Source organism: Triplophysa rosa, linkage group LG14 (assembly GCF_024868665.1).
Source record: "Triplophysa rosa linkage group LG14, Trosa_1v2, whole genome shotgun sequence".
Classification (NCBI taxonomy): Eukaryota; Metazoa; Chordata; class Actinopteri; order Cypriniformes; family Nemacheilidae; genus Triplophysa; species Triplophysa rosa.
In genome coordinates, this window is record NC_079903.1 from 12825915 (window position 1) to 12839954 (window position 14040).

Genomic DNA, 14040 nt, shown 5'->3' on the forward strand with positions numbered 1-14040 from the left:
TGTCCTTGTGTACCACAGCAAGGGTGATATTGCACAGTGATATTTGATAATCATTTTTAAAAGCTTATGCATTGAAAATGGAAATTACACTGCTCTAAACATCGCATTCATTCCACGCATACACTACAGAAAATCTGTATTACTATTGTATATTTAAAAGAATTTAAATTGGTAGTAAAATATGGATAGATAGGATTTTCTTTAGACGAAAGGGGGCGCTCAAACCTCTCGGCTGCTGTTGCTATGGTTACGCGTTCACAAGTCTAAACAAGACTTCCGTGTTTCTTCAAGTACATTCTCCGTAACTTTTTCTGTTGGTTTATCAGCATGACTTTACAAGACAGCAACGATTTCGAAAGGTTTTTGAGGAATGTTGACCAAATAAGTAAGTGCTGTTTGTTTATCTTTGTTCTAACTAACAAAGCCTGTCTGCGCAAGCGATTAAGGTAATAACAAAATGGTTATATTATTGTGTCACAGATGAGCTGGTGAAGGGGTTAAAATCCAGCGATGTGTCTTGTCAGGAGGAAGCTTTGGAAAAAGCAGATCAATTAATCGCCTCTCTGGAACTGAAGGAAGCATGTAAAACCAAAATCAATAAGAATGTTATAAACACAAATCCCTCATCTGAAATTAGGCCACTGGTACGAATCACCATTTCTATACATATGTGTGAATCATGGCCTTACGCGTTTGTTTAGTATTTTGTTGTAAATAAAGCAATTCCATACATCAAGTGTGGCATTTTGGGGTTAGAACTACTAATAATGAGAATAATGACATATGAATATGTGTAAAGTCCAGGTTAAACGCCCAGTACTCATACATCAATACATTACATTTTCTTATCCATCTAGTTCTATGTTATGTTATTCTGTTTTATTGTTTTTGTAGAGCATCCAGGATGACTCGAGCCAAAATCCAGGTAGGGGTTGTGTGAGTCCATTTGTTCTGTTTTTTCATCCGTCGACAGTTCTCTTTCACTGCTGAATAATTTGGTGTCTAACATAAAACTTGAACGTCTGCCACAGAAGCATTGTAAATCATATATCAATACAAACTTCCCTTAATCTTCACCTCTCTTTTATGATCAATGTTACATTGGGTCTTTTTAAATGTCAGAGAACTTCATGAGACTATTAGAAAAAGATGCTGAGGAGAGACGACACAGACGGAAGATGAACGAGGACAAGGCTGACGGTGGGGACGTGATTCCTGAGTGTGAAAATGAATTTCTGCTTTGCCTTGTTGCGTTCTCCATTGCAACATCTAAGTTTCTCTGTCCCCGTTTGACCGCAGCGTTAAGGGAAAAGGGGAATGTAGCGTTCGCTCGAGGTGACTACGAAACAGCTGTTAGGTTTTACAGCGAAGGATTGGACCAGCTGCGAGACGTGCAGACGCTCTACACAAACAGAGCTCAGGTGCTCGATTACCCTTCAGTATTTCAGTACAGCCTCTGCAGCTCTAGACAGCTGAATTGTACGAAAACTGATATGAGCTCCGTCTCTTGTTTTTTTGTCTCATACATTGATCTATTATGTAGGCCTTTATCAAACTGAAGAGATATAAGGATGCCATAAGTGACTGCGAGTGGGCTTTGAGGGTGAGTACAACAGTGGGAAAGGTCAGAGAAATAACCCTTCATTTATCAATGTCAGCCAAGGTGGAGGGCTCCTGATCTTCTCTTGTTCGGTGAGAACAGCAGACTGCAGTTGAGCGGCGTCCATTGAACTGTGTAGATTCCCTGCATTACAAAATTAGATAGATAAAAATAGATAAGTTTCCCCTGAGCTGTGCCAAAGAGCATCTCTTTTTAAAAGTCTTAAACAAGTATGTATTTGGTTGTTTATGTATTGATTGCTTGGCTTAAAGAAAAATCCAATGTACTTAATGCTGCATTTCTTCAAAGCAATATTTTGTTTTTTATTTGACTAATGAATATGTAATTTCTTTTCACAGTGCAATGGAAGATGTGTTAAAGCATACGTACACATGGGAAAATCATACTTGGCGCTCAAAAACTTCTCAGAGGTTAGTACCGTTCACGTTAAGTGTATCTTTACTGTACATGTCTTACCTGTACCTTATCCACTCTCTCTTTTTTATTGTGTTTGTTTTGTGTCATCCTCAGTCTAGAATATGCTATCAAAAGATTTTAGAGATAGAGCCACAGCGTGAGACCATGGTCAAAGGTAAGATCTAAAAAGGCTATGAAGATCTCAGAGCCATTGAGAGAGTTGCGTCAACTCTGTTGACTCCAATGGAACTATTTTTTCACAGCAATGGCGGTTCATGCTCTCAATAGTTCCTGGAAGTTACTAGTAACGCATGGAGCTGCGGCTAAACAGACCGATTGTGACGAACTTTTAACCCATTTAAAGACGTAAATCATTTAATGAATAAAAAAATGAAAGAAATAAAGCATTTAAAGAGAAAACATAACTTCCTTGTCTGAAGGCACCATGAATCACGTGACACGCAAAAAAATGTGAACTTCCTGTCATGACTCTGCCTCATCATGTCATGTCTATTCTTGGTCTTGTGGCAGAGTCATGGCAAAGCATTAGGTTATGTGTGTGGAGAGAGATTTTGACCCTTTCGGCCTTATATACTCTCTCCCCGGTCCGCGTCTCTGTTCCCGCCCTCTCGTTCCTCGTTAGCTTTCCATCAGTGTTTCATCCCCTACACCTGTTCCCTTGTTAATTATCCTTTGTTTGTCTCCCTATTTAATGCCCTCATGTTTGCTGTCCTGTGCTGTTGCGTTTTACTCTGTACTCCTGTCAAGATCTTTGTAAAGAACTTGTATATTTTGTATGCTTTGTATGCTTTGTACGTTCTGTGAGAACTCCATGATATCTTGTAGTGTTCCTGTTCTTGTTCCTGCTTGTGAGTACCCAGTCTAGTCTAGTGTTCGTTTTGTCTAGTGTCTTAGTATTGTTAGTTAGTTTAGTCCCTGTTCTCAAAGTGTGTCATTCCCTTGTCCTCATCGTTTTACCCCCCGTGGGTGTTTGTTTTGTATTTTATTATTAAAGTCTTGTTTCGTGTACCCTCACTTTTGCTGTCTGCAATTGGGTTCCCCCATTCACAATCGTGACACTTCCGTTGTCGCGACTTTCTCTCTCTCAACGGTTCTGGAAGATCTGAAGTAAGAAAGGCAAGGTCAAGTACTTGTATAAAGCAGTATAAAAACATGCCTTATAACAAACTATGTTAAAGGGATAGTTCACCTAAAAATTCTGTCATCATTTATTGACCCTCTTGTCATTTCAAACCTGTATGACTTTGTCCGCAGAACACAAAAGAAGATATTTTTAACAACGACGGTACCCATTGACTTGCATTGGTTTTGTGTCTGTACAAGAGAACAGAATGGATACAACCGTTGTTCATTTACAAACATTCTTCAAAATATCTTATGTTCTGCAGAAGAAAGAAAATCACACAGGGTTTAGATGACAAGAGGGTGTATAAACGATGACAGAATTTTCATTTCTGGGTGAACTGTCCCTTTAAATACAGCATACTAGAGTTAGAAAGCTTTTGGTGTCTGCCTAGATTGATTTCAATAATGCATCTCTTAATGGTAACAAAATGGCATTCTCTCTCATTGTCTCCTTTCATGCTTCTAGACAATGTCAGATGGTTTAAAACACTAGCTACTCATTCACTTCTAACCATACCAGTAGAAAAACAGCATTACGTTCACACACACTCAATGCATTTCCAAAGAATAATTTCATATGAAAAGTTAAACCTTTATGGATTAATCACCATTCATTGCAATAGCCTATATGACCCAAGTGGATACAGAAGAGAAGGCGGCTCTCCAGGAACAGGTGGCTTGGGAAGAGCTTCGAGATGGAACAGAGCAGGCCACAGCAATTCCAGAGCTACTGAAAAAGCTCAGCAGACCAAATGAGATCAATCTTTACTACTGCGGTGGACTGGAGCTGCTCTCACGGGCTATTAAAGACTGTAAGTTCACATGATTAATTCTGAGCCTTTCTTTTTTGTTTGTCACTGAGCCCTAACCTGCTGCACTTTTCGGTACCGTAGACCCAACAAATGCTCGTGGCATGACGTCGAACTTCAGATTCGTGTGAAATATGCCTTTGGTTTACTCAGTGTTGTTTCAGCTGGCAGAGTGATATTTCTTGCGCTCGGGATCGATAAAGAGAGGAGAGGAGTGAGGAATTTTGCACGGAGGGCTCATTGATCCTGCTCTATGGTTCATTTGCAGTTCATGATGAGGAAACTAATCCTCATGATCAGCCTCATGACGCAGGTTCAGAGGCTTTTAGACCTATTAGTGACCGTTTGCATTACCCTTCTGCTGCGTTCTGATTGTGTGTCAATATACAGCATGAACAGATCAAGGCTCACACCTTTTTCAAAACCTTTTAAAGGTCCAAAGTGTAATTTTTTGGAGGATCTATTGACAGAAATGCAATTTAATATACATAACTATGTCTTTAGAGGTGAATAAAGACCTTACATAATGAAGCATTACGTTTTTATTACCTTAGAATGAGCTATTTCTATCTACACACACCGCGGGTCCCCTTGCATGGAATTCACCATGTTGTTTCTACAGTAGTCCTAAGCGGACAAAGCGGAGTGTGTTTCGTAAATACGTTATCTCCTTCGCCAAAGAAGCGAAAACATGACGACATCTTAGTCCTGTGTCAGCCACTGTAGTGCTTGAAAGGGAGGGGTGGAGTGAGCCATTGGTTGCAGTTCACAACCTCACCGCTAGATGTCGCTAAATCTCATAAACCGAACCTTTAAAGTGTGTCACTTAATATGGATGACTTATCAGTTAGTATGATTCTTCTCTACTCTGTAACGATTTTAAATAATAAATATATTTAAATGGAAACATTCTTGTTTTGAAAGAGGTAGCTTTTCTGTTGTCGCTTTAATGACAGTTTCCTCATCTTTGAGTGCTTTGAAATGTTACAGAATTTCTTTATTTTATAAGAACCAACCTATAAAAGCCCCATGTACTGTAAGTACAGTATCAACAGGTAACCTTAGAAAAAACTTGCTAAATCCAGCTTCAAGGCCAACTTGACTTCCTACCTAATTCATTCCTTCTCTCTCTTGAGTATTTCCCCGTCTTTAAAGCTGTTTGTGTTAAGTGTTAAAAGTAATCTTACAGGTACAGTGTGGCCTCTACACACAGTTCTGTGTCGCTTAATCTTTAAAGCTCTCCAAGACGGAAAGCTTTCTGCCAGTGTTTCGTACAGTTGAGATTTCTAAAAGGCTCTTTGTGAACTAATTTCTTGAATTTCCCAAGAATAAGCACTGCTTTTGTGTAGATAAGGGGACACTCTTTTTACCACATGCTTTTGTTTATTTTCCCCACCCGCTCTTTTGCCCTTGAACGAAAAGGTATTGTGTGTCTGAGTCTGGCTACAGTGGTTCTGTGATGATATATGGCTCTCACTACACTTTAGTAACACTGACATTATCTGCTGTCCCTCACAGGTACCGGGCAGACATTATTCAGATTAAACAATGGCTTCAGTGTCATTAATGGCAATAACATTGTAAGCAGGTAAGGTTGCTAAAGAAGTCAACCTGACAGTTTGTGGTCACGGTGTACTTTGAACATTTGGAAATGGCTTATGTAACATAGTGTAATGGTGCTTAGAAACTGTGCCAGAAGAAGCTTTGTGCATAGTGCATTGAATATTATAGATTATCATGAAGTGTGCATGCTTAGTCTATAAATATGATGGATTACATCCACAAAATTGATCAAATAGCTGTCTCTCCTCTTGTCGGTTGTCTTGCTCTGTCCAAAAATAATGAATACATTTGAAAAGCAGATGTGTGATCTTGGCTCAGCTGTGTGCTCATGGTTTGTGTAGGATTTCCCTTTCCATCACCAGAACGAATTTTTCAAAGTGTCTGTCTGTATTTGACGGTGATTTATAGGCATGTTTTGAAGATTTGCTGTTTGATTAATTGTTTTGGATGGTTGATGTCTCATCTTTAAACATGTTCATTGACTGTACATGTAGATGAGATGCAGTGAGTGACTTCTGTTTATTTATCTTCTGCGTTTAGCTGTCGTTCGCAGAATTTAAAAGAACCATGTGCGGTGGATCTATGCGTGTCTGTCATCAAACTATGGAGGACAGTTTGTGATGGAAACGGTAAGATGAGACAAAAAAAGAGAGAAAGGATAACAATCGCGTTTGCATATTCCTTTGTTCTTTTTAAAGTGCTTCCCTCTGGACGACTTAAAATGTACCGACACCACTTGATCCGGTTCTGCTTTTTTCCCCCTTTTTAAAGTAATGAGGATTTGTGAAATTGTCTGAATCCAAGTCGATATCAGTTTATCCTTTTCCTGCCCACTAGCAGTGTAATTGTTATCGCCTCTCACATTAAAAGTCTTTTTAGCAAGTAGTTTGTGCCCTTCAGTTATATTCTCATTAACTGCACAACTAAATCTGCATTTGTCTTCATTAAATCCTCTCTGTAACCGCGTACCTTCTCAGAGCCAAACCAGCTGATGCTAATGGAGTGTCCTGATGCAAGAGAATACATTGTCCCGCTATTGGCATCACCGGTACATGTCATACATTGGGAATGCTTGGAATTGCTCAGAATATACTCACAGACTCGGCACGGATGGGATTTGGTCATCAACAACCTGGATTTATATCGGTACGTGTGCATTTTTAGATTGCAAGGGCAAATAGAGGAGGTCAGAAATGTGTCATTTTAGATCTAGGGTAGTGATAGAAAAGCATACAAGCAAGATCCATTTATCATAAAGTGCTACTTTGAAGATGCTCCATGTTTATATTGTTTAAATTTTAATCAGTTTAAATAAAATATTGTTCTTTAAGAATGATTGTTGTGTAGCTTTGTCATAACTTTTAAACAGTATTACAGATTTAATATAGCAAAAACCTGGTTTGCTTGTAAAATATTGATATTTCAAAAACATTCAAATGCCAATTTCATCTCAACCTTCTCAGTTGTTTACAAGGCTAGCAGGAGTTCGGTGTTTCTTGTGTCTGTGGTGGAGCATCTCATTAGCTAGCATGTAGAAGGTCTCCTACTGTTAAAGCATGTTTTATTAAAGTTCTTATAATGAAGCCTCATAATGAATGCATTCTGTCTCCTGTAGAACGGCAGAGGCCCTGATGGGCCGCATTCACCGGGATACAAGCTCAGCCTCTGCGCTGGCTGTTCTAGAGAGCTTGGCTGCAGAAAACAAGTATGCACACTTAATACATTTGGCCTTTGCGTATTCTACGTCATTCCAGTTGATGAATATCCGCGTCTGAGTCTGAGAAAGGATCCTTTAGCGATATCTTGGGCACGACCCACCCGGGAGCCCATTAGATCCCCATACATCACAGTCGCACGTATTAAATCGAGAGCACATTCAAATTCATTCAGCTCAACAGCTCGGGCCTCTTGAGAACGAAACGTGAACACATTTAAGAACAAACAATCCATCATGTTCAACAATCCTCAGTGAGAGAGATCGGCCTCTCAACGTTTCTAGTCGTTCGCCATCTTAAAGACACAGTAAGAAGCTCACGCTGACCAGAAGATGGGATTGAAAATCAAGCATCTTCATGCACAACAGAAAATGAAAAGCGTCAAGCAGATTCAGTCCCAGTCTCTGGTTTCTAGATAAGGATGGTTAGCCGTGTCTCGAGTCAGCAGTGTGAGATTTGAAACCACAGCTCTGCTTGGATCACTGCTCACTGCATTATAAAAGGCTTTAGATCTTGCCCCAAAGGCTCCATGTGCACTAAAGCAAGTGGGTTATCTGAGGATTTAAGCAAAAACGCTGCACAGTAGGGCTTTGTTCTTTAGGAAGTTAATAGTTTATTTATTTATTTGTCTTTTTCAGATTTAAAATTCAGTCGAGGGAAAACTTCATAGCAATATTTGTCCTTCCTTTCGAGCATCTGCTGGTGATGTATTACGTGTCTCAAAGCATCAATGGCTTCAAAAATGATCCACATTTTTGGCAAGTGCTGTTTTTCCCACGCTTACTTAAAACTGTTTATTTTCAGTCAAACATTGGGACGACCAACCACGAGACGCTAGCCTCCTTAATCTCCGTGATCGGACGCTTGGCTCTGGATGATGTCATTGGAGTAAAGCTGGCCAATCGTTCCGAATTTTGGAGATGCTCTCTCCAAGCCACGGTAAGCCCGATTCAGATGATATCCTTTAACGTCACAACCAAGGATCCGAATCCCCCGTCCTTGAACGTTACTGAATAATGCATGACATTTTGAAGGTTTGTTTCTTCCTTTGCTATCCTGCGGCATGAGGTGTGAAACAGCTATTTCCCACAGACACTAAAAGTGCGGACACAAATTTAATTTCCGGCGCTGTCGAGATAAAGCACTGTGTTTGTCGCAGGAGCGCCAGGTTGGCTGTGAATGGAGAAGTGTCCTTTATCCCCTCCTGGGTTTGATGATAAACGTAGCCTCACATCCTTGTCAAGTGACCCAGGTAAAGCCAACACATTAGCAGAACGTGTTTTTTTTCATCCGTATGTTACAATCGTGTGAAACAGGCATGTTGGAGATCATTTTGGTTTTCTTTCAACAGGAACATGCTGTTTTGGCCAGCAGCAGGTGCTTGGAACTGTTGAGCGATTCCCAAGGAGGCATCATCACAGTACGTTAAATTCATTTTAGCAGGGTCAGAGCCTGGCTTTAACTCGAGCTTCGACAACTGGACGTTCGAACCAACTCTCTGGACTAACGTCTGAACTTTTCATTTCTGTTCATGGATTATTTAAATGTTCATTGGTTTTTTGGAGCCCTGCTTATTGGGATCTCTGGAGCACAGAATCACTTTTCACTTTTACAGGATGAGAAATGCAAGTTCGGTATTTAAATATATTTACTATAGATAACATTTTAACATCCCAAGAGAAGCACTTTGCATGCAAGGAAGCATTTACATAATGATTACTGTAGCAGCCCCGGGCCCTAACCCAGAGACTGTTTTCCCAGACTATGTAAATCAGGCTCCAGGTTGTTTGCTTGGGTTTTGCTGTCTTGGTGCTTCATATCACTCCAGTCAGGCTGTTTCTTCGAGTACAATTAAGGTGAAACAATGCTGTCTTTATTTCCCTTCATATTTAATCGAAGCTGATGGTTTATGCCGTGGTGAAGTTTCTGTGTCGTGATGAGACGACAGGGTTGACAAGGTGCCACAAAATAGACAGGATCAGCCTAATTCTCTTGTGAAACATCCCATCCTTCCTAATGATGGGAGATAGAGTGCCAAACACGTTATCTTGTTTTGTCTGTGGCTTCAGAGAGCGGCAGGACTGCTGAGTGTTCTCCTCCCGACGTCTCGCGCCGCCACTCAGGAAGTCGTGCAGAACGGGATAGTGAAGAGACTGCTGAAGATTCTGAAGGTAGAGTCTGTATGTAAAGGATTATGTACGGTCAGCTGGTCTTTATCGGAGAATAAATCCCAACGGGGCGATCAGGTTTTGTATGAGGGGGCTTATTTGGCAATGACCTGCTGACTAGACAATATCCTGCTTATTACATGGCTGCTTGCCACATAAGTAATTGGACACAAAAAATGTATTTGACATGCAATATTTTATTACATTTACGCATTTGGCAGACACTTTTATCCAAAGCGACTTACATTGCATTATCCTATACATTTTTGTTTCTAAATATGTGCAATCCCCTGGGATCGAACCCACAACCTTGGCATTGTTAGCACCATGCTCTAACCACTGAGCTACAGGAAAGCTTGTTAGGTATTTTAATGCATAAAACATTTAAAGGAATGGTTCAGGCAGAAAATAAACAATTATTTCTTCAGATCTCACTAGTTGTGACACGACATGCGTATGACAGCTAGTCACGAGACACACAAGAACCATATTTGATTTTAGCACTCAGATGTTCCCACGTTTTTGAAGCTCCAAAAAGCACATTCTTTTATTGTAAAACCAATCCATATTGGACTGGTGGGTAATAAATATCTTCTGAAGTGAAATTATGTTTATGAAAGAAAATGCTGAATATGTTTGGTTTATTGTTACATAGCGCATAAATCAAACAGAGAATATAGAGACATCTCAATAAGGTTATTATAATTTAGACATTTTTTTATTTGGTATAATGTCTGCTGGAATGTTAAAAGTTTAATGTTGAATATTTTTAAATCGTAGTTTTGATCTTTGAAAAGCAAGAGAAAATATTAAAAAGCTCATTTTGACTATTCAATTGATGCAAAAGTGAAGTTGGCAAAATTAATAGAATTTTTTTTTTTTGAAAAAACGTGTTGGTATCTGGTATTCGGCCTTCAGCCAAGAAAAACGTTTTGAAAAACGAGTAGTTCACCTTCAAAATGAAAATTCTGTCATTTACTCACCCTCTTGTCATTCTAAACCTGTATGACTTTCTTTCTTCTGCAGAACACAAAATAAGATATTTTAAAGAATGTTGTTAACATTCACTTGCATTGTGAATGGGGGGGCTGTGCTGTTCTGTTACCAACATTTTTCAAAATATCTTCTTTTGTGTTCTGCAGAAGAAAGAAAGTCATATAGGTTTGAAATGACAAGAGGGTGTCTAAATGATGACAGAATTTCCATTTTGACGGTGTACTCCTTTAAACTAAACGAAAATGAGAAAAGTTGCTTTATATTTAAATTAAGGTCTTAAAACTATTAATTGGAAAAAATGTAACTACACTATAACTAAAACTGTAATAATATTAATTGAACTTCAATTGCAACATTAAAATAACAAATAAATATAAAATGATAATATGCAGAACAAATTGCATTGTTAGCATACAAATATGTTTATACTGCAAGTGTGGCGTGCAAAGCTGCTATCTAATAGTACTTAAAGGGATAGTCCACCCAAAAATGAAAATTCCGTCATCAATTACTCATTCTCAAGTAGTTCCAAACCTGAATAAATTCCTTTGTTTGGGTGTACACAAAAAAAGATTTTCTGGCACCATTGACTACCGGGGTAGAAATAAATATTGTATATATATTTTATTGTTCTGTTAAACACAAAAGTAGATATTCTGAAGAATCCAGATAAACAAATTGTTCTAGGGCACCATTGACTACCGGGTAGAAATACATATTGTATATATATTTTTTTGTTCTGTTAAACACAAAAGTAGATATTGTGATAAACAAATTGTTCTAGGGCACCTTTGACTACCATTTTTGACGACCCCAGAAATGTCACTTGCTAACATTCTTCTAAATATCTTTCTCCTAAAATACATTTATGCAGGTTTAGAATTACTTGAGGTTAGGTCATTCATGACAGAATTTTCATTTTTGGGTGAAGTACTGTATCCCTTTAAGCATTTCAGATCAACTGCCTTCATAGGCAGCGATGCAGCTCACTAAGTTTCAGGTACAGACCTGCTGAATGCCGGTCTATTCAGCAGAGTAAGTATGGGTGAAATGGGGCTTTAACTGAAGCTTGCTTGTGTGCGTTCTTCCAGGTAAGAGGAGAGATGAGCTCCAGATATTCCATTAAAGCCCTGGCAGTCTGCACTGCGTCTATCCCACAGGCCTGTGAGAAGCTGGTTAAGCTTGACAAGAGTGAGTTCCAAGGGGTGGGAGGGACAGAGCATTTCAAAGAATAAGATGTCTTAAGTTCTGTGGCCTTACAGTGACTTTGTGTGTGCGTCCGTGCTGCACATTGTTCATTCAGGGCTGCACACCTTGAGAAAACTTCTTGGCAGTATTGATGAGGTGGTGGTGGGGAATGCAGCTCTGTGTATAGGCCATTGCTTGGGAGCAGATGAAGCTGCTAGTAACCTCCTGGGCACAGACTGCGTGTCACTGCTGCTACGCCATGCTGCCGGGGACGCCAAGAGAACGGCCGTCCAGCAGAATGCAGCCATCACCCTTGGGAAGCTGTGCAAAGCAGAGCCCAGGTATAATGAAGTCAGAATTGCCTTCATCCGTTATATTATGTTGACTACCAGTCATGCTGATGTACTTTTCCAATGTAGTTGTTTCTGTTGGGAACAAGGTGAAAAGATAATGCCTTGTTTAATTCACCCGACAAGATTACTTGGGTTCAGATACTTTGTGTATGCACAATGAACTAGTCCTCAGATCTGCAGTGTAAGAAAATAAAATCATCTTGGGTGTTGAAGCGGTGACATTTATTCATCCTCTTGTCATTTCAAACCTGTATGACTTTCTTTCTTCTGCAGAACACAAAAGATATTTTAAAGAAAGCTGGTAACCAAATAACGACGAAACCCAACTCACTTACATTGGTTTTGTGTCCATTCAATAGAAATGAATGGGTGCTGCCACTGTTCGGTTACCAACATTTTTCAAACTATATTTTCTGTGTTTTGCGGAAGAAAGAAAGTCACACAGGTTTGAAATGACAAGCGGGTCAGAATGTTCATTTTTGGGTGAACTATCACTTTAAACAACATTAACCAACCATCTAACCATTTATCAGCATCACCGTAGTCCTAAAAATGGTCCCTATTTTTGTAGATATGGTTATATGCTTTAAAAGCTGAAATGTTGTTATTTTACAGCTGTTAATGAGCACATTTACGGATGCGAGTCTCTTTAAATATTTACAGATTCCACTATTTTCAACTTTTATTCAGTTTTTGGCTTTCATGTTTAATTGATGAAAAGTCTTATTCATGTCCAAACATTCAGGCCTCAGAAAAGTGGTCCACGATTTAGCTCAGCATTTTATATTCTCCGAGTCAGCAAGCAACAAGGACAATCCGACAGTTTGTCAAGGAGTCAAAATCGCACAACATTCATCTTTCATGAGCTTTCAGGTTCTCACGGTAACGGTCCTTCGAGCATACGTTTTCAAACCTCTGAGATCAGAACGCTGACTAAAAAAAGACATTTGGGATAGAAAATAATACAAGTCAAGAACACTGCCAAAGATATCACTCACACTGGATGAATTTCATTTATATGCAGAGCAAACGCTGGGTGATGTTTTCATGCTTGTTTTGCATTAGCTGTGGTTTTATATTTTGCTCGTCAGACTTCATTGTGTGATCAAAATGGGAGGGAACCTCATTGGTTTGATAAATCTCTGTTTTGATTTTTCAGGCACATGGCGAAACTCAGGGAGCTCCATGGTTTAGAGATCCTTCACTCCTGTGTGAGATTAATCACATGAGCCTCTACCCTCGCTCGCTCGCTTCTTCAGTCGATGACCTCATAACTCAGGACATGCATGCAAACACACGCACACTCACTCACACACAGAATGAATGCTGCCCTTCGGTTCGCAGCTACGATCTTAAGTGAGGTCACAAATTACCCTCGTGCGTTAAGGCCTATCTTGATTATGCAGCTGTTTTCATTTTAATTAGAGAGAATCCACACTGACATGTGACTCTGTTATTTGCTGTTGTAGAGAACATGTTGCCCCAGGACGATATTCACTGTTTCAGTTTCCCTTCATCCTAAATGACTCACTTGGGAAGTGTGCTCCTTTGATTACACCGCTCTCTGTTGATAAATGGATTAACGGCAGCTTTCATGTGTTGAATGGAAATGATTAATAAAACTGCATTTGAAGATTATTGTGGTTAGCCTGCTCATCTTTACAGACTTGATATTATAAAAAGCGTTTGAAGTAAAAAAATCATATTGTTCAATTCAATTCAAATGGGTTTGGGACGGGCTTTTACAATGCGGAAGTTAGCCGTGGGAAATTGGAAGTGTGTAAATGTAAATTAAAGGAGTAGTTCACCTTCAAAATGAAAATTCTGTCATCATTTACACGCCTCTTGTCATTGCAAACCTGTATGACTTCCGCAGAACACAAAAGATATTTTGAAGAATGTTGTTAACAACCCCCTATTGACTTGCATTGGTTACACAATCGAAGTGAATGGGGGGCTGTGCTGTTCAAAATATCTTCTTTTGTGTTCTGCAGAAGAAAGTCATACAGGTTTGAAATCACAAGAGGGCGTGTAAATGATGACAGAATTTTCATTTTGAAGGTGAGCTACTCCATTAACCCTTGT

The 14040-nt window shown here is 39.4% G+C and overlaps 1 protein-coding gene across 2 annotated transcripts; it reads left to right on the forward strand.

Annotated features, from left to right (window-relative positions):
* Positions 1-218: 218 nt before the first annotated feature.
* Positions 219-13583, forward strand: ttc12 (tetratricopeptide repeat domain 12). Of its 2 annotated transcripts, XM_057351991.1 has the most exons (21): positions 219-385; positions 481-644; positions 895-925; positions 1123-1200; positions 1300-1421; positions 1544-1603; positions 1960-2031; positions 2132-2192; positions 3787-3975; positions 5491-5560; positions 6076-6164; positions 6513-6681; positions 7151-7240; positions 7889-7952; positions 8055-8189; positions 8410-8502; positions 8602-8670; positions 9320-9421; positions 11506-11605; positions 11718-11943; positions 13115-13583. In XM_057351991.1, the coding sequence occupies exons 1-21, from the start codon at positions 328-330 to the stop codon at positions 13182-13184; spliced, it is 2112 nt and encodes a 703-aa protein (XP_057207974.1). In that variant the 5' UTR covers positions 219-327; the 3' UTR covers positions 13185-13583. The 2 variants fall into 2 exon arrangements, with proteins under 2 accessions (XP_057207974.1, XP_057207973.1); XM_057351990.1 differs by having other exon boundaries at positions 7889-8189.
* Positions 13584-14040: the final 457 nt, after the last annotated feature.

Excerpts from the sequence above, each read along its gene's own strand:
- ttc12 (XM_057351990.1), top strand. The coding sequence starts at position 328 with ATGACTTTACAAGACAGCAACGATTTCGAAAGGTTTTTGAGGAATGTT. Across the intron at positions 645-894 it reads CATCTGAAATTAGGCCACTG|AGCATCCAGGATGACTCGAG; the intron begins GTACGAATCACC and ends TTGTTTTTGTAG. Across the intron at positions 1,422-1,543 it reads TCTACACAAACAGAGCTCAG|GCCTTTATCAAACTGAAGAG; the intron begins GTGCTCGATTAC and ends TCTATTATGTAG.